We start from the raw sequence: 24,690 nt of genomic DNA, 5'->3' as shown, positions 1-24,690 counted from the left end.
CCTCCTCACGGCTCCCATGACACAACCAGTGGTTGATATCATTGGACACAACTGTGCACCGCAAGTGGGGTCAAAGGTCGGAGAATGTGCTAGAAAATGCAGTGTTGAACATTTTGAAATATAAAAGATGTTGTTAGATATGGATAGCGTTTGAGGTACTTTTATCCAACACATGACGTTGTTGGCATGTCGTGTGTGTATGTGGTTTAAACATGCATGAAACATAGGAGAATAAAAGTGAGACGCGAAAGGTATGCGAAGGCAAAAGGGTGGCTATTTGAAGAATCTCTAATATAAAATATATTTTGATTTGTTTAACACTTTTTTTGGTTACTACATGATTCCAAGTGTGATATTTCATAGTTTTTATGTCTTCACTATTATTCTACAATGTAGAAAATAGTAAAATAAAGAAAAACCCTTGAATGAGTAGGTGTTCTAAAACTTTTGACCGGTAGTGTATATACATATATATGTCTACAGTGTATATATACAGTATATCTATATATCCATAAATTGCAGCCCTGAATCTGCAATGAAAATAATAAAATGTAGCTCTGGTAATGAGTCATATTTGAACGGTTTGGGCTAGAGCAGTGGTCTCCAACCTTTTCTTTCATAATAGCTACTTCATACAAAAATAAATGTTGCGACCTACTCCTATACAGCCTTCATAAATATGTTTGTGACCAATAAAATGTGATTTGATTTATTTTGTTATTGTGTAGGCCTAATTTGCTGAATAGAAACAAAGAACAGCACTGCATACATAAAGTAACTGCGTTTTGGTTCTTAAAACCACACATTTTGAACAAAAATCATTCTACTGTAGCCTACCTTGAGAATCTTGCCTTTTTAAAATGAGAGAAGATAAAAGGGTTTTAAATTTGAACAAATCTGTAGCCTGCGGTTACAGGACTATGCTACTATAAATTGTTTTCTAATACATTTTTAATTGTCATTCTGTTGAATAGTGGCCTATTAAACAACACACCACAGTGAGTAGGCTACATATTTGACAACAAATCGTGAAGAAACAGAATAGTCATGAAAATTAAGAGGAATAACAAAAGTTCCACTTTTCATCTGACATGGACTTTTTTTGGCGCCATTGTTTGAAGCGCTGTCAGTGTCACCATGAAAATGTTTAAAACTTGTCTCAGTAGCATACGTATTTGATGCAACGATGGCAGAAATGGCTTATTTGGTCGATATAACTTACTAAGCAAAGCAGAGCTGTTTTATCAAGGTACAAATATCCTGTGCTTTTTCATTTTGCGCATAGGTACACAAAATGATTTCACAGATTGAAAGTGGGGATGCAGCTGCTCTTTTTCCTCCATTGCTCAGGCGCCTGTGGACATACTGTCACTGTCCACTGTCACATGCCTTCGCCTCTCCGGTTCATGCGCATGTGTTTCATGCATGTTTAAACCAACCTGGGCAACGGGACACACTTGAAAGGGGGTCAAAGTTCATAGAATGTGCTAGAACATTTTTATCATCAAACATTTTCCACAAAATAAACTGGCCAATTTAAAAACGTTAGTTCACAATCGCACTGGATTATCATTTTCACTGTGCAATTACATTTGCTATAATGCTTGCCATCGTGGTAAACGGCATCGTTTAGAATAGAAACTCTAGACGATTGCTGTGACTAGAACACCCTGTGGGTCTTGTTAGCGTGTTGTTAGTGTGTCACACTTGTCCAGTGTCCACCCGTGACCTTTTCCTAGATTGACAAGACTGATGATAGTCTGAGGTCACTGGCGGAACAGACTGTGCCTTCATATGATTGGCTCATAAGACCAGCACTACCCAATAGCCTGCAGCTCTGACAAACACTGTATGTCAGGAATATTGATCTAAACTTGCTTAATGGCATGTCACGCCATCGCAGTTTACAGGGTGTTACAACCTAATTGGTTGTTTTTGTGGAGGGATTTCTTACTAGTAAAATGGTCTGCACTGTCCTTAGTCTACCTCCCTGAAAGCAACATTATTATTGTGATGGACTATATAAATGGTAACTTTATATAGGCCTTTGAGTCTCGAGAGAGATGATGCTTTGTGCCTTTTGTAGAGGTCAGTTCCTAGTTGTACCCCGTGTTATTTTTATGTTATTTCAATGTTTTTCTTTCTCTCTCCTCCAGCTGACATCCTCCTCTTTGCCGTGCCCCCGTTCTATGAGAAGAACAAGGTGAGAGTCTGACCCTTGATCTTTTGTCTTCTTATAACATCGAAGAAGTAGAGAATTTTATTATTGCATTACATGCTTTAGAACTATTTAGTGTTGAGTCATGCTGGTGAATCATACCATCTACCTAGAGCTAGACCTATACAGTGCATTTGGAAAGTATTCTGAACCCATGACTTTTTCCATATTTTGTTATGTTACAGCCTTATTCTAAAATTGATTAAATTGGTTTTTCCCCTCGTCAATCTACACACAATACCCCATAATGACAAACGCAAAAATAGTTTTTTTAGAAATTTTAGCGAATGTATACACAAAAAAAAACTCTATCACATTTACATACGTTTTCAGACCCTTTACTCAGTACTTTGTTGAAGCACCTTTGGCAGTGATTACAGCCTCGAGTCTTCTTGGGTATGACGCTTTAAGCTTGGCACACTTGTATTTGGGGAGTTTCTCCCATTCGTCTCTGCAGATCCTCTCAAGCTCTGTCAGGTTGGATGGGGAGCATCGCTGCACAGCTATTTTCAGGTCTCTCCAGAGATGTTAGATCGGGTTCAAGTCCGGGCTCTGGCTGGGCCACTCAAGGACATTCAGAGACTTGTCCTGAAGGCACTCCTGCATTGTCTTGGCTGTGTGCTTAGGGTCGTTGTCCTATTGGAAGGTGAACCTTTGTCCCAGTTTGAGGTCCTGAGTGCTCTGGAGCAGGTTTTCATCAAGGATCCCTCTGTACTTTGCTCCGTTCATCTTTCCCTCGATCCTGACTAGTCTCCCAGTCCCTGCTGCTGAAAAACATCCCCACAGCATGATGCTGCCACCACCATGCTTCACTGTAGGGATGGTGCCAGGTTTCCTCCAGACGTGACACTTGGCATTCAAGCCAAAGAGTTCAATCTTGGTTTCATCAGACCAGAGAATCTTGTTTCTCATGGTCTGAGAGTCCTTTAGGTGCCTTTTGGCAAACTCTGTCTGGCCACTCTACCATAAAGGCCTGATTGGTGGAGTGCTGCAGAGATGGTTGTCCTTCTGGAAGGTTCTCCCATTTCCACAGAGGAACTCTGGAGCTCTGTCAGAGTGACCATCGGGTTCTTTGTCACCTCTCTGACCAAGGCCCTTCGCCTCGATTGCTCAGTTTGGCCGGGCGGCCAGCTCTAGGAAGAGTCTTGGTGGTTCTAAACTATTTCCATTTAAGAATGATGGAGGCCACTGTGTTCTTGGGGACCTTCAATGCTGCAGACATTTTTTGGTACCCTTCCCCAGATCTGTGCATTGACACAATCCTGTCTCGGAGCTCTACGGACAATTCCGTCAACCTCATGGTTTGGTTTTTGCTCTGACATGCACTGTTAACTGTGGGACCTTATATAGACAGGTGTGTGCCTTTCCAAATCATGTCCAATCAATTGAATTTACCACAGGTGGACTCCAATGAAGTTGTAGAAACATCTCAAGGATGATCAATGGAAACAGGATGCACCTGAGCTCAATTTCGAGTCTCATAGCAAAGGGTCTGAATACTTATGTAAATATTTCTTATACATTTGCAAAAATGTATAAAAACCTGTTTTTGCTTTGTCATTATGGGGTATTGTCTGTAGATTGATGAGGATTTTATTTAATCCATTTTTAGAATAAGGCTGTAAACTCACTGTTGTCTTCCTCACTTTCTTCCCCAGACCCAGATTGATCACTACATGGAAATCGTGCGCACTCAAGTCAACACCACAATGGCTAAGTAAGTGTTCCCAACCAAAACTGTTTAAATGCCAACAGGATGTCTCCGATTTATAATCTATCTAAACTAACAGTATTAGTGGTGCCATGTGATCCGAGATGTGTATGTTGACAGTATACATGTTCTCTTTTACCGTTTCTCTTCCAGGTTGCAAGAGAAACTCCCTGGAGCCATCAAGCGTACGAAAGCTGAATGATTGGCTCTCAGACATCTTCATCACATTTATCCCATCTTAAATCCCCTCCCCTCCTCCCTGCCTCTCCTCCTTCTCAGTCCTCTTCCCCTATCCATCCTCTAACCTCCCTCCCTCCCTCCCTCCCTCCCTCCCTCCCACCAACCATCATACCATCTGCACTGAACCAGCTAGGTAGAAAAAAATGTCAAATGCTACTCAATATTCAATGTAAACTGCGCAGCTTAACTACGAGCATTTAGAAAAAGAACTACACCTACTGCGTCGACAGGAAACACGTCTAGTGGGAGGAAATGATGTAATGCCGTGGCAGGACGCCTGTCTTTGGGCAAACAACAAATTATGCAGGGGGCAAGTGAACTAGACTGAATCTATGACTTGGTTTTGTAGTGTACAGTTGGAGGGTGTAGGGTTTAACATTGACGAGTAAGGATGAGCGTTCGTCTCGCAAAAAAGCAAAAATGTCTGTACTTTTAACTATATATTTAGCTGAAAGTAAACAACACAAGTAGAAAAGTAAAAATAAATAAAAAGAGCAAACTGATTTTTTAAAATTACGTTTGGGTGTAAATTGTGGCTAGTCCTTTTCCTGCTGTCTCGCTCTGTGGCAGTTGTATGGATAAACAAAAAATATATAGAGTTTGTGTCTGGAACATGGTACTGGGATTTCACTGTTACGGATTGGCCTGTTTTGGTGTTATTGTATTTTGTTCACCTTAAAGGTATTTATGTATGTAAAACGTTTCTGCAATGCACTGAACTTTTTTTTCAAATCCCATGAGCAGGTTATAATAAAAGGATTGGAACACTGAACCAGCTGTGATACTTTTGGTCTAGTTCACCCTGTTTGATTTGGATGCATTTGGCATAATGTTTCTGTATATACACGACTACAACGGGGCTCCCTCTTTCTCTGCTGTATGAAACAAGTTAGCATCGCTTTTTTATAAAAGGAAAACTCACTCTTACAGCGGTCATAACTTGTTTTTTGTCGCACCTGTTCAAGTCATCAATGTCTCATGTTCACCAGTACATTTATATTATTACTATTATTGATATGATTGATATTATTATTATTATTATTATTATTATTATTATTATTATTATTGCTTATAGGATTGCTGCTTTTGACTCCCTTTTAGCTTTGTAAAGGCTCCATAAAGCTTCATAGTAGCTTCGTGAAGCTTCATAGAGCTTCATAACCGCTTGACTTCTCCAGTGAGACCTCTTGGCAAACTCTTGGATATGGGTTCAAAGACAGTTCCCTTTTTGACGGTAGCTGGAAGTATAACTATGACGGAAGATAGATGCAAGAAAATATTTGGTGGGTGTTGTAATTGTTTAGCTTTATTTGAATGCCATGTAGTGCATGTCATTGCATGAGCTGGAAACATTCTCACACTTTTTATATAGGCTGTTTCATATTCTTAACCCTTATGTTTTTGTTTATAAGATGATCATTAATTGTGATTGCTTAAAAGGTGTTTTGATTTCAATAAAAACCATGGTCATCTATTTTAGGGCTACTTCTCTGTAATGGCAAAGTGTCTTCGAAAGGGATTTTAGAAATTGTTCCTATTCTGATCGTCAATACTCCTAGACATTGTGCCCAAAGTAAGTTTGCACGTCCGTTGTAATTTTTTCAGGAATCCCTCTACATTGGATGGTCACTGAAGATAAAACACTAATGTTGTAACATAAATTATACAATGATCATTTCACATTGCCTCAATGCATCAACAACTACTACTACTACTACTATTCAAATGTATGTTAACTGCTGAATGTTACCCTGCAACATTGATAGAACATTCCTCCCCATGCATGAAAACCAATGTTTCATAGTGGCCCCGATGTTGTCAGTGGACACACTGCCTCACGGAGATGTGGAGCAACAATGCTTATTGGTTCCCATCTGCATTCATGTGTCTGTATATCTAACTCTGTGGCAGTTCATTCAAGCCACTGGACAATAATCTACTTGCTTCGCTAGGGTCAAGTCTAACTCGACCCTCAATTCATCAACTCAAGCTATTGGACATGTTTGTTCTGGATGTTTGTTTTTCACACACACATACATACACGCTCACCCACAGTTGAACGTATCCAATGTCTGTAAACCACTGTGTCCTTGTGATGCTGGACTAATTAAACATTCAGTTGCCATGATGATGACCTCCTCATTATAAGGTGTTCCAAACAGTCAGGCTTTTCATGGGCGCTCCACCACTCAACCTTTTCATTGAAGGCAATGCTACCTTTGTTTTCAATAGATTATAAAACAGACCTCTTACTTTAGTGTCTTTATTTGCTTTAGACAGTGCTTTATTCTTCCATTGTCAAATACAATATAATAATTATACATGCACATTTTAAACTAGTTTCTGTGAAGAATGTGGTTTTTTTCAAATTTTTCCTGCTCTGTTTTTTTTCCTTTCTTGGAGGGGGTTGGCAGGATTTTTTTTCTTCTCTTTGGCATTCTTTGTTTTGCTTTTGACTATATTGGTAACTAGGTGTGTTAACTAACATCTCCGCTCTGTCTGTAAGCAATGACTTTAGATCACATTTTGGAGCTTTGGAAAAAAAGTTGGAAAAAATTAGAGAAAAAAACTGTGATCCCTGTACTGATGTTAAAGTGGAATTAATAAAAATATGTCAAAGGCTGATTTATTTGTCCATCTGTGGTCTGCTCTACAACTTCTAAAGACTAAACATTACAGCATTGTCTGAACCACAGGGTAATACATTGTGTCAAGATTGAAAACATAAGATTGAGTCCAGCATTCGCGCTCCATTTTGGACAGCGGGATGGGATGGTAATATGAGTGTTTTTGACAAGAGTATAATACTGTAGCTACTAATTTTAGACCAGGTCTGCATGTTGAGATAACACAGACATGGTAAACCCAATCAGCAAATGTATTAATTTGCAGTATTGCTTTGAGTTATTACCAGCTGTCTGCAAATGACCATTGAGTCAAGTCAATTTTAGCCATAATTTCCCAGAGACCCAGTCAGACATTATTTGGATACTTTTTTATTACAAGTATCATTGATGACAGAATGCATGTCTCAACAACCTTTTGCCATGTACAGATGAAATGCAGAGCGGATACTTGAAACATATGAAACAGAAGAAAAAATATTGAGGAAAGAGGAGGGAATCAGTCCCTAAATAAAACTGAAGATCATTGCTTGTGTCCTCACCCAAGCCAACTAAGTACCACCAAGGGGTAATTTTTACGTGCTCCTTATACACACTGACACAAACATACACGTAAATCATTGCAACAAACAAGGTTTATTCTTATTTATTCAATCACATATTCACCATATTTAAGTACTATTCATTTTTAAATAATAAGTGCTGAGTCACACAAACAACCTGATTCTGTGGCCGTCAGGGGCCAACGTGGCTAGAAGCCCAAATGTAATAAGTATTTCACCACTCCTTGCCCAGTTCCTGCATGCTAAAATGACCACTGCACCAACTAGGGCTGTGTCTGAAAACATTACTAGCTGTCAAATCCTTGCTTCCTCTCTCCTGGTTTCCTCAATTCCTATCAAAGTGCATTAGAGGAGAGGATTCAAGGTCCCTCCTCTGGCCCTGCAATGCGCTTTGAGAGGAATTCAGGAAACAAGGATGGAGAAAGCACAGATTTGCCAACTAGTAACAATTTCAGATCCAGCCCGAGTCACCAATACAGGCAGCGTAGGTTAGTGGAAGAGAGTGGTATTCAACACTCATGTCCCTCCTCTCCACATAACTGGAGAAATGCTGCCATCTGGTTCTTTGAACAAATCAATTAGTCCATGGGTTATAAAGTAGTCATGTTTAGTGGAGTAATTTTGACGAGCTAACAAGAGAGCGAAAGAGCGAGCACAGATGGAAAATGGACAATCCCTGAGTTCTGCTTTTCCTGGTGGAGTGATATTTTAGAGGACACTGAAATAAGGGCAAGCGAGGGGCTCATTTCAAAGGTGGTCAATTTGGCGATTTATTTCCTGACGCGGTTGTAATTTTTATGTTTCTTTTTTATTATCACTTTGTTGCATAAACCTTGTAATAGGTGAGTTATTGAAAATGGTAACCTTGCATGTGAAATCTTGTATAAATATGCTCTCTTATAAAATGCCTCAGCCATTGAAGGCAATCGCTCCACAATCATGCATGACTTCAGAATTCCCATGCAAAATGACATTTACGTGGCATAATTTCATTTGATCAATGAAGTAGACAAAATGGCCGCAATTACAAACCCTTTTGTAAAAAACATGTCTAAAAGTGCTTGTAAAAAAAATAATCATAATAATTCAAATATTCAACACTATAAAATAGATTTTTTTGTGTGAGTGAAGCTTTTAGCTAAGAAGAGTCATGAGAAGCAGAAATAGGTGCTGGCCGGTGCAACAATAGTACTGTGACACTGGAAAAGAGATGGAAAGTAAAATCTTCTCATTCAAGAATGAGACACATTTCTGGAGGATGTCCATTTACCTCATTGTAAACAAGGAATTTCTGAAATAACAGGATGTATTTGACATAAGTGAATAAAGATAATTGCATCTTTAAGTGGCATTCATTGTCTTAAGCAATAAACCTCAAACACCCTCTCATTCAATCACCTACTAGGTTTAAGTACATTTTTGGGACAGAAAGTGCTATATTGTACGCTCCCTGACACATCAATCACCAACTGTGCCAGACACCACTCACGACAGGGCTCTACCAAGCCTCATGTTTCTAACTTCCTGAGAAAGAGAGACTTGGGGTTGGAGCGGGGAGAACAACCGTGCCTGTCGCCCCTCATCTTAACTGACGAAGAGACTGGCGGCCGTCTCTTTGAGTGCAGAGTGTCCATGGTCCTGGGAGGAGAAACAGTCTTCCGAGTGGACGAAGTGCAGGGCTGTCTGGTTGTAGCTGAGCAGGGCCTGCTGTCTCTCGTCAGGGCCGTACTCCAGAGAATGAGGGTGGACCTGCTGGATGTGTCTCTTGATGGTGCTGACTTTAAGAGTGGCTAACGTCGCCCCGCACACCATACAGATCAGCCCATGTCGTCGGCAGTCGTAGTCCATCAGGAACTCCACCCGCCAGCGCGCCTGGTAGTTCCGCCGCTGGTCCTTGCCCGGGTAGTGTCCGTGGCGTCCCAGAGTGGCAGGTATGGTTGCGACCCCCTCCTCCTTCTTCACGGTCTGGATGGCGGACATCTTGGTGGTCCGGTGGTTGTTGTTGTTGTCGGGCGCTACCTTTTCACCCATCTCTCCTGCCACATGTACGCTGATGATGTCACTGGGGTCCACTTCTGTGGGGGGGCAAAAACCACTTGGTGAATCACTTAGTATTTAATTTTTCTCTGAGAGTAGCTACAGTCTGTCCTTTACATTGGTTGGAACTTTCTGGAAAGTTTTACCTTCTTTCATCTGCACGGCCAGGTGGTCTTCCGTGGGGGCCTCTTTGGTCCAAGCCTCGGCCATGGCTGCCCTCTCCTCCCGGGAAAGGCTGGTGGTCTCAGGGTGGCACTCCTGAATGTGGCGGCGGAAGCTGCTCACCTTGGCCACGGGCAGGGCTTGGGAGCAAACCATGCAGAAGGTGCCACGACCCTGAGGCCCATAGGCCACCAGGTAGTCCAGGCGCAGGCGCCAGGGGAAGCCCCCGCGGAGACGCCTCTTCCTGGGCTGGCGGAGAGGGAGAGGGGGTATGGGGCTGGTCACCTCTGGAGCTCCAACACCACCTCCATCACTGCTACCAACCATGTCCTGTATCTGGGATAATGCCTCATCGTTGTCTGAGCCGATCTGGATGGTCTCCAGGTCATCAGGGAAGAAGTCCACCCCAGCCTCTCTCTCGTCTTTGGTGTTGGGCTCCGATTTGATGAAGTCATTCAGAGGGTCGGATTCTGAAATGGGGCATGGGGTGGGGGTGGGGAGAGAGTATATGAGTGAGTGAAGACATCAATAGGGAATAACAGAATATGAAGGGCTTTTACAACAAAAGCTTTTTAATTCGGTGCTGAAAAGATTCAACTTAACTCTTTCTAGCATTATACAAGACACAAGACATATAGCTGATAAAAAACTAGAGCCACAGCGACAGAATACCTCTTTCCCTGTACTGTTATACTCAACTACGCCCTCCTCCCCTGTCTCACCATGCGTCTGAGCCCAGGTCTGCAGGATGCAGTGCTTCTCCTCCGAGCTGTAGACCAGCGACTGGGGATGGATGTCCAGCACGTGGCTCTTGATGTGGTCCAGGTGGAGCGAGGGCAGCGGGCGGCCGCACACCATGCACACCAGCCTGCCCGCCTCCGCCTGGTACTCCATGAGGAACTCCTGTCGGAACCAGGCGTGGAGCGAGTCGTTCAGGTAGCGCTCCAGGGTCTGGGCCGAGGGCCCGGAGAGCTCCTCCTGCTGCTGGAGGGGGGCCGATGGAGGGGGAGACGGGGTGGGGGACCGGGGCTGGAGTTTGGGGGTCACCGTACCATCAGCTTTTCCTGTGGGAAGAGATGGAGAGGGGAAATGCAATTGAAATGTATGTTAATGTGAATCAAGAAATAGGCCACCAGGGGACTGTCACATAAGCATGTCATATGCATCCATCTATCAGCAGATCATTCCTGTCGAGATCAGAGGCACAAGAGCAACCTTTCTTCTTACTACTACACCAAGCCACTGCACAAAGGCATCATCCTCTTACACTACTTGACAGCATGGGTATGACTGTATAACATACACACTTCTTATCAGACATGCTCATACTGCCACCAAGTGCAGAATCCTGAAACTCAATACTCTTATCACGTAGTCCAGTGTAGCTCAGTTGGTAGAGCATGGCGCTTGCAACACCAGGGTTGTGGGTTCGATTCCCACGGGGGACCAGTATGAAAATGTATGCACTCACTAACTGTAAGTCGCTCTGGATAAGAGCATCTGCTAAATGACTAAAATGTAAATGATCATAAAACTATGCCAATGTCATTTCATTCCCCCAGTCTCCAGAAAACCCCCACCGGTGGAGCGGCGTGCGCAGTCCAGCAGCTCCTCCTCCTGACCCTGCGAGACGGCGACCACCCCTCCAGCCGGACAGTACAGACTCTGGCCCCCCTCCAGACTCAGGTGGCTCTCCCAGCCCGAGCGAATCACCTCCTTGTCGGACACGCTCCACAGCAGGGAATCCGGGTGCTTCTGTCGAATATGCCTCTTGATGGTGCTGAGTTTGAGCGTGGCCAGTGAGCTCCCACACACCATGCAGATCATGCCGTGGCGGCGGGGGTCAAAGTCCATCAGGAACTCGCTGCGCCAGTACTCGTGGTAGTAGCGCCGGTGGTCCCGGCCCGGGATGCGGCTGAAGCCGGGACGGGAGGCGCGTTGGACCCTCTCCTTGCTCCCCGAGGGGCCCGGGACGGGGGACAGGAGAAAGGGGGAGTCGGGACCCTCTGTGACACTCCAGTAGCTGGTGCCCGGAGCGCAGAGTGGGGTAACCATCTCCTCATCGCCGTCCACGTGGCCATTGGTCAGATCGTCTTCCTCTAGGTGAGAGAGAGCATTAGGAGATGCACTTACAGTAATAATATAGTTTATTCCATGAAACTGCACATTTCAAAGCTTTATAGCCTATTTCTCAGATAGCTGGTGGCACATACTCTGCCTGACATTCCAGATATTCATTCTGCTAGAAATATGATGACACGATAATAAGGGTTCATAATAAAACCGTTAATCTGTGGATAATATTCCGCACAGCACCACAGCGACTCCATTTAGCCGGTTTAGCCGCCGTTGGTTTCCGCTGGGTGGCGACTGTGCATCACAGCAAGCGGCCAGCATGCTATTTCGCCTTTGTTTATAGTGAAGCCACTAAGACAAGGGGGCATGCTGCTAGATGGCATTGTCCGTCACACGGATTAACTATGACTAAGGGTGGCGGGCGGACAAGTGGTCGAGTCTACGTACTCTCGAAACAAAAACATTACAATCTTTACCTCCTGAACAGTGTCCCAAGTCACTCCGCTCTTGCGTTGCTTCCTCCTCTCCGCGTATTATTAATGAGAGAGAATCTGTCTGCTCAGCACACGGGAGGACCACGGGCTCGCTCTCCCCCGTCTCTTTCTCTTCCATTACTCTGCAACGTTACACTATTTACGATTGCCTTCAATTCGCCTTTATAAACCAGGGAGGCACGGTATTTTTTGAGAATCATTCGGCACGCGTTTTGTAAGCTATCTAGAACATGTACGGACCCATCGCTTTTTGGGTGCCCCCGTGCTGTCTCTATAATGTGCCCCTCGCCCCCCACGCGCTCAGCTCTGGAGCCAAGTTAACTTTTAATATATCAGCTCGACATTTGGTCGGTCTTATATCCTTCTTCGAGTCTGCGGGTGTGAGTCTCTCTTGTATATGTTAAGCTATAGTGGCCCCCTGTATGTATTTTAAGGCTCTGCTTGTCTTCGGGGTAGGGAGCCGAGCTTGGGGCCCCTGGGGCTCCTTAAGGGGCTCCTGGGTAAATTTAAAGAGACAGTAGCGGCATTCACGCAGCGACACGCAGACCCGGGGAACAGATCAATGATTTACAGTGCTTATAGAAAGTCTACACCACCCTTGGATTAAATTGTCATTTTTTGTCAAAGATCTACACAAAATACTATAATGTCATAATGGAAGAAAATGTTTAACTTTTTTATTAATTAAAAATAAAACACTACGTATTCACACCCTGAGTCCATACATGTTAGAAACACCTTTGGCAGCGATCACAGCTGTGAGTCTTCATAAGAGCTTTGCACACCTGTATTGTGCAATATTTGCCCATTCTTTTCAAAATTCTTCATGCTCTGTCAAGGTGATGGGGATCAGGGCTAGACAGCAATTTTCAAGTCTTGCCATAGCAGATTTAAGTTAAAACTATAACTTGGCCACTCAGGAGCATTCACTGTATTCTTGGTAAGCAACTCCAGTGTAGATTTGGCTTTGTGTTGTAGGTTATTGTCCTGCTGAAAGGTGAATTCCCCTCCCAGTGTCTGGTGTAAAGCAGACTGAACCAGGTTTTCCTCTAGGATTTTGCCTATGCTTAGTTCCATCCCATTTATTTTGGTCCTGAAAAACTCCCCAGTCCTTGCCAATGTCAAACATACCCATACCATGATGCAGCCACCACCATGCTTGAAAATAAGGATGTGTTGTGTTGGATTTGCCCCAAACATAAGGCTTTGCATTTAGGCCAAAAAGTGTATTCCTTTGCCGTGTTTTTTGCAGTATTACTTTAGTGCCTTGTTGCATACATATGCTGTATATTTGTATTCTTCTTTTCACTCCGTCATTTAGGTCAGTATTGTGGAGTCACTACAATATTGTTGATCCATCCTCTGTTTTTTCCCATCACAGCCATTGAACTCTGTTTTAAAATCACCAATGGCCTCATGGTGACATCTCTAAGCAGTTTCCTTCCTGTCGTGCAGCTCAGTTCAGAAGGACGACTGCATCTTTGATGTGTCTGGGTGGTTTAATACAGCACAATTATTAACTTGACCGTGCTTAAAGAGATATTCAATGTCTGATTTGTTATTGTTACCCATCTACCAATCACTGCCCTTCTTTGAGGCTTTTGAAAAGCTCCCTGGTCTTTGTAGTTGAATCTGTGCTTGAAATTCAATACTTGACTGAGGGATCTTACAGATGTTGTATGTATGGGGAACAGTGGAAGGGGATTCACAAATCATGTCAACCCCTATTATTTCACACAGCGTGAGTCCATATACACTGAACAAAAATATAAACACAATATGCTACAATTTCAAAGATTTTACTGAGTTACAGTTCATAAGGAAATCCGTCAATTCAAATAAATTCATTAGGACTTAATCTATGGATTTCACATAACTGGGAGTACAGATGTGCTAGAATATACTGAGTGTACAAAACTTTAGGAACACCTGCTCTTTCCATGATATAGACTGACCAGGTGAATCCAGGTGAAAGCTATGATCCCTTATTGATGTCACTTGTTAAATACACTCCAATCAGTGTAGATGAAGGGGGGAGACAGGTTAAGGAATGATTTTTAAGCCTTGAGTCATGGATTGTGTATGTGTGCCATTCAGAGGGTGAATGGGCAAGACAAAGTATGTAAGTGCCTTTGAACGGGGTATGGTAGTAGGTACCAGGCGCACCGGTTTGTATGTCAAGAACTGCAAGCTGATGGTTTTTCATACTCAACAGTTTCCCGTGTTTATCAAGAATGGTCTACCACCAAAAGGACATCCAGCCAACATGACACAACTGTGGGAAGCATTGGAGTCAACATGGGCCAGCATCCCTGCATTTGTATTTATTATGGATCCCCATTAGTTGCTGCCAAGTCAGCAGCTACTCTTCCTGGGGTCCAGCAAAATTAAGGCAGTTATACATTTTTAAAAAAACATTACAATACATTCATAACAGATTTCACAGCACACTAAGTGTGTGCCCTCAGGCCCCTACTCCACTACCACATATCTACAACACAAAATCCATGTGTACGTGGGTATAGAGCGTATGATATCATGTGTGTGTGTGTGTGCATGTCTGTGCCTATGTTGTGAAACGCTTGACACCTTGTAAAGTCCATGACTTGACGAATTGAGGCTGTTCTGAGGGCAAAAGTGGGGTGCAACTCCAATATTAGGAAGGTGTTCCTAATGTTTTGTACACTCGGGGTATATTAAATTACAAATTATTTAATTGATTGGGTTCTAATGTATTAATTGATTGATTGGGTGCAGTCCCAGTTTTACATATCAACGACATTTTCAGCATGGTCTAAAATTATATAACCAACAGCCTATAATAAAATGTTATTATAGAGAGGAAATGTGTGGTATCATGGATATGGATAAAAATGGCTCAATTTCATTGTCCAATACATGAAATATATGCTGCTGTCTTGATAAACAAAATAATGTCCCCTGTTGTGGTAGTATTGCTTTAAGAGGCTTGTATCTGTCCACGCGACGCAGTTTACACACAAGCAGCAAGGTCCCACATCCTGGTATTTTTCACCGTTGTCAAGGCAGCGATAGAGAGAAAGGCTGGCTCGCGGAAAGTATCTGCAGTGTCCTGACAGTATATCTGTCCAAACGTTAACAAACTGTCCCGGAAAGTTAGGTGTAACTACCAGGTAATGCATATGCATGTTTTTTCACACGTTTCCAAACGTCCTGCTCTTTCACCGATGGCTTGGTTTTATGCTTTTCGATTCATTTAGACAAGGAACACACACGCAGACAGGCGCCAGTCCGTGTGGACAGGGGAGGAGGAAGATATTGTCCATTGTACGCTGGTAGAGACAGCGCTGGTAGAGGCATGAATATCACCAAATGTTCCAATCTTCCGGGCGCTTTTCTTTGGATTTTGTGGCAATACTTGACTCGTCAGCACACTGCGTTTGGTATTCATATGAGAATAAATAAAGAATGAAAAACAGCACACGACAGACAATTTGTGATAGACGAGGGACATGATTTAAAGAGACAGTGCCATTTTTTTTTGTAGTGCATGCTGTTAGGAACACGGCCTGCATTTTGGAAGCGTTTCAGATTTCATATGCCAAGATCATGTTGTCTTCAAAGAAAATGTGTGTTTCGCAACACTGTATCCTATAGGTTACATGTAGGCTACTCTGAAAACCAGTCCTATTGTAGAACAAATGAATTAAAATGTCCACAGATACCTCAGAGCTGTTACTATAGTAATGATATTCATCAAGCTCTGTCAAGTTGGTTGTTGATCATTGCTAGACAGCCATTTTCTAGTCTTGCCATAGATTTTTAAGCCAAAACTGTAACTAGGTCACTCAGGAACATTCAATGTTGACTTGGTAAGCAACTCCAGTGTATATTTGGCCGACTGAACCAAGTTTCCCTCTAGGATTTTGCCTGTGCTTAGCTCTATTCCGTTTCTTTTTATCATTAAAAACTCCCAAGTTATTGCTGATGATTAGCATACCCATAACATGATGCAGCCACCACCATGCTTGAAAATATGAAGAGTGGTACTCAATGTTGTGTTGGATTTGCCCCAAACATAATGCTTTTCTATTCAGGACATAAAGTACATTTCTTTGCCACATTTTTTACAGTCTTACTTTAGTGCCTTATTTCAAACAGGATATTCTGTACAGGCTTCCACTGTCGTTTAGGTTAGTATTGTGGAGTAACTACAATGTTGTTGATCCATCCTCAGTTTTCTCCTATGACAGCCATTAAACTCTGTAAAGGTTTAAGTCGAGCAGGGAATTTCAAACACAGATTCAACCACAAAGACCAGGAAGGTTTTGGATGGTGAATCAATACACCCAGTCACTACAAAGATACAGGCCTCGTGGTGAAATCCCTGAGTGGTTTCCATCCTCTCCGGCAACTGAGTTAGGAAGGACGCCTGTATCTTTGTAGTGACTGGGTGTATTGATTCACCATCCAAAACCTTCCTGGTCTTTGTGGTTGAATCTGTGTTTGAAATTCCCTGCTCGACTGAGGGACCTTACAGATAATTGTATGTGTGGGGTATAGAGATGATGTAGTCATTCAAAAATCATGTTAAACACTATTATCGCACACAGGGTGAGTCCATGCAACTTATTATGTGACCTGTTAAGCACATTTTTACACCTGAACTTATTTAGGCTTGCCATAACAAAGGGGTTGAATATTTATTTACTGATTCTAGACATTTCAGCTTTTCACTTTTAATTAATTTGTGAAAAAAATATAAAATCATAATTCCACTTTGACATTATGGGGTATTGTGTGTAGGCCTGTGACACAAAATCTTAAATGATCCATTTTAAATTCAGGTTGTAACACAGCAAAATGTGGAAAAAGTCAATGGGTGTGAATGCTTTCGGAAGGTACTGCAAATGGGCTTTTGCAAACAGTGATGATATGTGGCTTGAAGAAGTATCTTTAATTATTTGCTCTGTCAACTACTAACAAACTATTTCAAGAAGTGATAAGTCAGCTAACCATCCAATCTCAAGCCCTATTATGATTCATATCTGAATGTGAACTTCAGTTGTTTATTCACGTGTTGTTTATTTTCATACTTTTAGGACTTTACCATCTGGCGTCTGTTCATTTCAAGATGTGGCAGGTGACCACCAGAGATGGGAGACGGACATAACAAGACCTATAGGATGTTACTCAATAGCTAAAGGCTGACGATATCCATATCTGGAGAACATTGGATGAAAAAGAGTAGGATGAGTGAGGAGTCCGCAGCCAGCACAGTTTGGTGAAGAGTAGGAACGGTGACCAAGCAGCGACACGACCATAATGCCAACCACCCAGGGAACTGGAGGGGCTGGCAGCCCACGGGTTCAGCGCTACCGTCCGGCCTCGGAGTTTGACGACGCCACCCTTGCCCAGAAGAGAGAGTACTGGAGGACCAAGAAACGAGAGCAGAGGGCTAAGCTGTCAGAGGTCAAGAGGGAGAGGTCAAAAGCAACAAACCGAGGGAGTAAATCCTTGGGCAGCAATGCAGTCCATAAAACCTCAATGGGGTTGAATTCCAGTGCCTCTTGTTCAATAGCAGGGTCTGCCCCCCCTTTGTTGAAAAGTGATGGTTCCTACCAAACTAATGTCGGCGGTGCACCTGTAGTCCTATTGAAGGGAAAGGGTTCTGCTGTCTCCTATAATCAGAACCATAGTGTTGGGGAAGGGGGTCAAAACTATTCCTCAGCAAACCAAAAGCAGAGTTGGTTCCAGAGGATAAAACTCAACAAAGTCTTGCCTCAGTTTCCAACGTCCAGTGCAGGCCCAGGAAAAGGTGCAATGGTCTGCAAGATGGCAGTGAAAAGTTCTCCAACAGGGGGCGCTGTGATTGGAACAGTTACCTCAGCCAAACCCAATGGAGTGCTTCTCAACAGTGGCTCCTTTGTGCCTCCGGTAAGAGTGGCAGTGAGAGCCTCAGGCTCTGCACCTCGCCAACCACAGAGCGGAATTACTATTCTCAATGGCAGCTCTCCTGTAGTGTCATCTCAGCAGCATCTGGCCACCCAGAGTGTATCAAGGCCTGATGCAATGACAAAGACGCAAGTTACAGTGTCTGTTCAGCCTAGACCGCTAACCACTAACATTACCACAGGGAAGACCATTGTGACCACTCAGTCTGCCCCTGTGCTCGTTCACAAACCAGGGGTTAGGCCTAGAGGGATGAAAGTAACACCGCTAGGCGGGAAAAAGAGTGCATTGGTCGCAGCCCAAGGAGTTAGAAGCATCAACGACACATCAGCTACACTGGAGACTGAGGAGGAGCGAGCCGCCAAGCGCAGAGAGAATTGGCGTATCAAGAAAAGAGAACAGCGAGCGAAGCAAGCGGCTAGGTTAACAAAGGCCAGCAAGAGAATCACGAACATGGAGATATCGTTGCAGAAAGCAGAACTATTACCAACCGTGGACGTTGAACGTCCCCTGTCTGCTTTGAGCGGACATGGCCAGAGGCAGTGTGTTAGTAGGGTCAGTGCCCCGTTCATCTCAGCCGGACGCCTGCTGAAGAACGCCAGAGCAGTGGCTAGCATTGCTGTCAAAAGGGAGTCTGACGATTCAATCCTGGCTAAGCTAACCGCAGTCAACGCTAATCAACAGACCATTCAGCTAAGAGTAGAGAATCCACAGGAGGCTAAAGCAACAATGCAGACTGGTATCGCATCTAATATCATTGGTTATAAACCAGCAGGGGAACCAAGCAGAAGGCTTCCTGGTCCAGTGCAGTTTGCCAACGTTAGCCGAGGGATGGTCCGTTGTAGGACTCCGAGACAGAGGTTAATTGAAACCCAAAATAATTTCCTGGGTCAGAGAAATATGAGGAAGTCCCCCTGTCATGCCAAAGCCTTCACAACCCACAATGCACCCCGAGATGACCCAACAGAGACCCCTGAGCAGAGGGCGGCCCGGAAGCGGGAATACTGGCGTGTCAAGAAGCGGGAGCAGCGAGCCAAGCTGTCGGGCGAAGTGCGAGCTAAGATGAAGGAGAGGGATGCTCTGATGCAAAGAGTCAAGCGTTACCAGAGCATACTTGAGGATATGAGGAAGGCCAGAGCGGCGGGCTGCAACACACTGCCACAACCAACAGAAAATAGGCCTACTCACACCAACGCCTCAGAGACCATTGGAGGGTTCATCATGGAGGATGGTACATTGACCAATAACATTCCTCAAATTGATCTCACTACAGAAGCAAAAGAGACTGGGGGTGAAATTGGCAGCAGTAGTGGGATGCCTGTAAATAATTCATTTACCAACATTAACACACACCGCCAACACCAACTGCTTCCCAAACCTACTAGTGATACCTCTAGTAATGTGGTGTTAAGTCATCAAACACAGGACAACCCACCACCTCCTCTAATCCGCTCTGCTCAGTTTAAAGTCTCCTGTCCTCCCGTCGGCGTGTCAATCATGAAGCCTCCCAGGTTGGTTTCAATCAGACCGAGGACTGAATTTCGCAGCACACCGAAAAACCTCCAGAATTCTCACACAGTCTTCCAGCCCCAGAGTCATATCACCCTCACACATCCTCAAAACATCCAAAACACCTTTCCTGGTGTGCCTACAGTGATGCCAAAGCCGGCTAGCTGTGTCATGCAGATGGCTGTCAAAGCTTCTACAGCATCAGCAGTGCTTAACTTGGACCCAAAGCTAACAGAGGAAGAAAGTATGGCTAAGAAAAGGGAGTACTGGAGGGTAAAGAAACGAGAGCAGAGGGCAGCCCGTGCAATCCGCTTAAGGCAAGGAGTTCAAGCTAGGGGAAACGCTGCCTCACAGAAGAGGCGGAACCAAAGGTTAGCACGATTAGCCACAGCCAATCCCAATGTCAACACCTCTGTCAACCACACACTCACTATCAAGCCTCTCTCAAACACCAGTGTGTCCACGCCTCCACAGGGGAACCAAATAAAACAAGAGAGAGAATCAATCTCAACAGACGCTCCACTGGAACAACCACTCTGTGTTGATATCAAACCGTCCCGGTCTCCACCACATCCAGAGCCAACAGACCCAGCCTTGAGTGCTGACAGCCAGGCCACCACTCTCCTGGCAGTGGCCTCTATGAAGAAGCTCCTGGAGGAATCCCTCAGCACTGTGGCCGACTGTAAAATGGAACAGCCTGACTGTATTACAGAACAGCTGCCTTGTAAAAGTGAACCCCAGGCTTGTTCCACCGAGGAGAATGCCGTCCAGATTGAGGTCAAGCCAAATCTACCTCTGCTCACCCTGGGAGACGAGGAGAAGGCCTCCATATCTGGCGACCTATCGTTGGAGGTCAAAGGGTGGCAGGTGGATGCTGACGCCCCGCCACCATGTCAGGTGACCATTTGTCCATTGAGTCCTCATCCTAAGGACTCTCCCCTATCTAGTCCTTGCACTAAGACCCTCTCTTTCTCAGCTCCCCCTCTCACTCTGTCCGAACCCCCCTCTCACACACCCACACACTCCTGCTCCCACAAGGCAGCCTCCGGAGGACCACTCCTTCCTCTCCCTCGTAGAGCCCAGAGGTTGCGTGCCAAAAAGGCAGGCCACCACAACTGCTGCTCCCCAGAACTTCCGAAGCTACACCACCAGCCTCCACAACAACAACCACCTTACCAACTTCAAAATCAACAACAGCGTCAACAACAACATCAAAAACAACCCCAACAACAGCAGCAGCATCAGCAACATCACCACGCCCCAGCAGTGACAGACCAGAATGTGACTCTGCAGAAGAAGAGGGAGTACTGGAGGATGATGAAGAGGCAGCAGAGAGCCAGGAAGGCCAGGCAGGGAGGAGGCGGGCTGAGGCAGGGGGACTACAGCCGACGACTGGCCCTCAAAGCAGCACAGGTGGGGGGATATATTTTGTAATCCATGCTATTAGATTTCATCATAGTGCAGATTTCATGATTTACTATGGTAGGCCAATACCGATCATTTCAATTTAATTTTAGGTAAAAGTATATTTTGTGGTTATGTCAATTGGAATGTGGAACTGATGTATTTTGCAATGCGATACTGTACACAAGGCCACTGTCCAGTCTAACTGAAATACCATGAATTTCTCTCTGGCATTTGACACAAGCAACGAAAATAGAGGGAGAGGGGGAGGAGGTATATGGGTTCTGAGAACTGGACAAACTTAAAACAACCATAAACAAGTACATGTTTGTAAAGATAAACAAATAGATCAAATAACCCTGGTTATAAATTATATATTGTGACATTAAACTAATGTAAAGCTATGCATCGATTGTCTTGTCTTTTAGGCTCCGAATCTCCATATTGTCAAGACACAGACACAGAGGCCAGTGCAGAGAGGCGGGAGCTTCAGTCTACAAGCTGCACCATTTCTCAAACCACAGCCCTCCCCCCTTTTCCAGCCTATATCTCCCCCTGCCTCTGGACCTCAGACAAGCCTCAGTATGGTCACCAACATCCCTACACTTCTGGTTGTGAGCCCCACCACTTCCAACATTGGACAGCCATCTGATACACTACAGCTCAAACCTCCGGTCAACTGTACCAGTATTTCCAATTCATCCATTGGCCACACAGGGTCCCCCCAGACATCTCATAGCTTCAGTACCGCGTTTCTCCCTGTAGGAGGCAGTGTCACTGTCCCTCCATTGGGTGAGGGGAAGAAAGGCGGGCTTCTATTGGTGGAGAGCCAACAGGAAGCAGCCCCAGGGTCCAGCCCTGACTCGCCACGCGTCAGAAAATGGCGACTGCAAGTGCAGGAAAGCTCAGACGCAGACACCTCACCCATCGCTACTCTCACACCTCCGCCCAACCCTCTGACTAGCATCAAGCTCTTACCCATTCATCCTCCCAGTCAAACATCCACATTCACACCAACACAGACCCCTTTCAAATGTCAAGGTGCTCAGATTCCTCAAAGTGGGAATGTACAAAATGTACGATTGCCTACAATGCAGGCGCTCAACAAAAGCCCCATCTACATAAGCTCCATGGGTCCGCCCAAGCCAGTGCCGGGGGAGTCGGAAGAGGAGACTCTGAGGAAGAAGAGGGAGTACTGGAGGGTGAAGAAGAAGGAACAGAGAGCCAGGAAGGCCATGAGGGACAGGGAGCTGACTGAGAAGAAGGCTTCGGTCAACTGGAGGTCCATCCTCCCGAGCAGTCAGCCTCAACACCTGCTGCAGGGGCTGGATACACAGGTAATTTTTACAATGGTGAATGTTTAAAAAAAAAAACACCATATAATATTGTAAGTCAGAACTATATGGTAAATCGTGTATTGATACCAAGGGGTGAGGATTCAGCCAACTTTCGTTCCTCTTGGTCAGTTAATTTCCATTAGGGCTGACCATAACTCTTTACATGTTTCTCAACCAAAGGAACATGATCCTGACCGGTGGGTCAACACCTCCGAGGACTCTGAACTACATCTAAGGTGAGAGAGTAGTTTTCAGGATCTCTCTGAAGTTTCTCTTATCTCAATGTGTATGTTAGTAGTAAACATTACTGTGATGTCTTTTTTTCCATAGGACTTCCACAGAGACAGACATGGGCTACTTTCCTGACCCAAGCCATACGGAACCTATAGAAGGTAATACATTTGAAACGTATAGATCCCTCAAACTCAACTCTGGTCCTCGAAGCCAGTTCCACTACCTTTTTTAATTGTGTTTATTTTTATTTTTTAGAGCTCGGTCCAGCTTTCAATTTACTCATCCAAGTTGTAATAGTAGAATGCACAAGGTGCAATTTCTAAATTGGGTAGTGCATCATCAGTTTTCCTCCTGTCATGTCAGTCATTTCATACCTTAGAGAGCTATGTTCCCCAATGCTAGAAGGGGGGCCTGAGTGAAAAACGTTGGGAACCCGTCTTACAATACCACTCTCTTTCCCCCAGAGGAATCAGAGCTCCTTTTCCCAGACGGTGATCATGACGACAACTACAACGGCCCCATCTCAGATGCTGTATGGAGGAACTGCTTCCTCATGGACTACGACCCCCTGAACCAGCTGCTGGTGTGCATGGTGTGCGGGGAGCCACAGTACTCCCACAGCCTGGAGGGGGTGAGGGCCCACATCGAGGAGGCTCACCCGGACACCCTGAGCCTGGTGCCCCCGGAGCGCCGGCACATCCTGGAGGCCTGGGACGAGCAGGTGTCCAGGAGAGAACTTTTCTTCACCAGCCAGCTGCAGCAGCACAGCGGGGCAACAGGAGGTAATAAGACACTATTATATATTAGAGGGCCCAGAGTTATTCCTGGTAAAGAAAGGCTCTGGTCCCTGGCAATGGGGACATTTGGGATTGAGGGTTTCTGACATATCCATGCACATTTTGTTTCAGGGGACAGTGCCAACCTGCCAGCAGAAGTAGAAGTAATGGTTGATACAGAGGACTCCTCATACCTGAAGAACAGCAAGAGCTCCAAAACCACCAAAAGACTCTGAGAGCTAAGGTGAGCATTTGTGCCTTCTTAACAGTACATTGAACTGACACCCTCCATGTCTAAATATCATAACGTTGACCACAGCTCTGAGTACCAAAGGGGGTATTCCTATCTGTCTGTAAGAACACATTTTTATTCAACATATTTCTGACATTGCACATCTTTTTTGACAAACTCCTACTTATTTGTCTTGATTTGCAGAAGCACAAATAGCTAAATGCCAGACAGCATAAAACAACATTGTCAGAAGAGGAAAATAAAACATTACTGCTGGTTTCTTTAATGTCTGTTTATTTTTACAGAGCAGTTCACCTCTACAAAGGATACACTCAGCTTGAACTGCATGCTTGTATATGGGTCATTGAACCACAAGAGACAAGCTTTACCTCATTAACTTTGGGATATAGACACATTCGCTGTTTTTGAAAGCGCAGTTTTGTAGCGATTGTCATTCTCTATTACTAAACCAAGTCTTCTATGCCCTAAGCAAACAGTTAATATTCATGATGTCACTAGGTTCTATAATGTCATTGTGCTTTATGAAACCTACTAAAGCAGAAAGGAGGGCCCTCCTAGTCAACAGTAATGGGTTAACATCCCTGTTTTATGTGCCCATGACAAACAGGTCAGTGAATGACAGGTCTTTGGTCTTACTCCTCAATGTATCAGGATCAATATGATGCAAGTTAGCGGACCTGTAAATTTGACTTGACCATGCGTCCTTTGAAATTGCCTACGGGTGATCAGTTGTTCGATGGTTGATATTTGTCTGTACATACATTTTTATAATTTCATTTTATATTTTTTTCACAATTCCTATGTTTTGTTATTCAGAGGGATGTCCTTGCATGTGGGTATTTTAAATATACCCTAAAAAGTAGAGATTTTTTCGGTCACACTTTAAACGAAGAACAACTTATAAAGCAGGGTTCCCCAACTGGCGTCCCACTGTTTTATTTGCCCCCCATGTTTTCTGAGCCAAAAATAAGTGTTGGACATAAGACTGTAAAAACACCAGCTCCGAGATTGTAATTTTGGAAATCTGTTCCAAAGTATTCCCACGCAGAAGAGAGATACACTACCGTTCAAAGGTTTGGGGTCACTTAGAAATGTCCTTGTTTCCGTTAAAATAACATTAA

General features: G+C 44.3%; 3 protein-coding genes across 8 annotated transcripts in view; 2 read left to right on the top strand and 1 right to left on the bottom strand.

Annotated features, from left to right (window-relative positions):
• Positions 1 to 6,794, top strand: part of LOC121554347 (reticulon-3-B) — a 32,251-nt gene extending 25,457 nt beyond the window's left edge. For all 3 annotated transcript variants that reach the window (XM_041867887.2, XM_041867888.2, XM_041867886.2), the window contains 3 exons: positions 2,157 to 2,203; positions 3,877 to 3,935; positions 4,083 to 6,794. In XM_041867887.2, the coding sequence (XP_041723821.1) occupies positions 2,157 to 2,203; positions 3,877 to 3,935; positions 4,083 to 4,131 (155 nt within the window). In that variant the 3' untranslated portion in view covers positions 4,132 to 6,794. The remainder of the gene's footprint in view (positions 1 to 2,156; positions 2,204 to 3,876; positions 3,936 to 4,082) is intronic.
• LOC121554348 (zinc finger translocation-associated protein) lies at positions 6,067 to 12,604 on the bottom strand. The gene is made up of 5 exons (XM_045214499.1): positions 12,108 to 12,604; positions 11,136 to 11,654; positions 10,278 to 10,619; positions 9,540 to 10,025; positions 6,067 to 9,431 (listed from the first exon to the last, which is right to left on the bottom strand). The coding sequence occupies exons 1-5, from the start codon at positions 12,241 to 12,243 to the stop codon at positions 8,941 to 8,943; spliced, it is 1,974 nt and encodes a 657-aa protein (XP_045070434.1). The 5' UTR covers positions 12,244 to 12,604; the 3' UTR covers positions 6,067 to 8,940.
• A 2,151-nt stretch (positions 12,605 to 14,755) lies between these two features.
• On the top strand, positions 14,756 to 24,616 carry LOC121554503. 4 transcript variants are annotated; one of them, XM_041868107.2, is made up of 8 exons: positions 14,756 to 15,277; positions 17,207 to 20,978; positions 21,398 to 22,306; positions 22,487 to 22,542; positions 22,637 to 22,698; positions 23,005 to 23,322; positions 23,449 to 23,560; positions 23,859 to 24,616. In XM_041868107.2, exons 2-7 carry the CDS (start codon positions 17,430 to 17,432, stop codon positions 23,550 to 23,552), a joined length of 4,998 nt encoding a protein of 1,665 aa, XP_041724041.1. In that variant the 5' UTR covers positions 14,756 to 15,277; positions 17,207 to 17,429; the 3' UTR covers positions 23,553 to 23,560; positions 23,859 to 24,616. The 4 variants fall into 4 exon arrangements, with proteins under 4 accessions (XP_041724041.1, XP_041724039.1, XP_041724040.1 ...); XM_041868105.2 differs by having other exon boundaries at positions 23,854 to 24,616; XM_041868106.2 differs by having other exon boundaries at positions 23,753 to 24,616.
• The last annotated feature ends 74 nt before the right edge of the window (positions 24,617 to 24,690 follow it).

This window comes from Coregonus clupeaformis, unplaced genomic scaffold (genome assembly GCF_020615455.1).
Source record: "Coregonus clupeaformis isolate EN_2021a unplaced genomic scaffold, ASM2061545v1 scaf0270, whole genome shotgun sequence".
NCBI lineage: Eukaryota > Metazoa > Chordata > Actinopteri > Salmoniformes > Salmonidae > Coregonus > Coregonus clupeaformis.
Note: the sequence above shows the minus strand (reverse complement) of the source record. Positions and strands in the feature narration are given on the sequence as shown.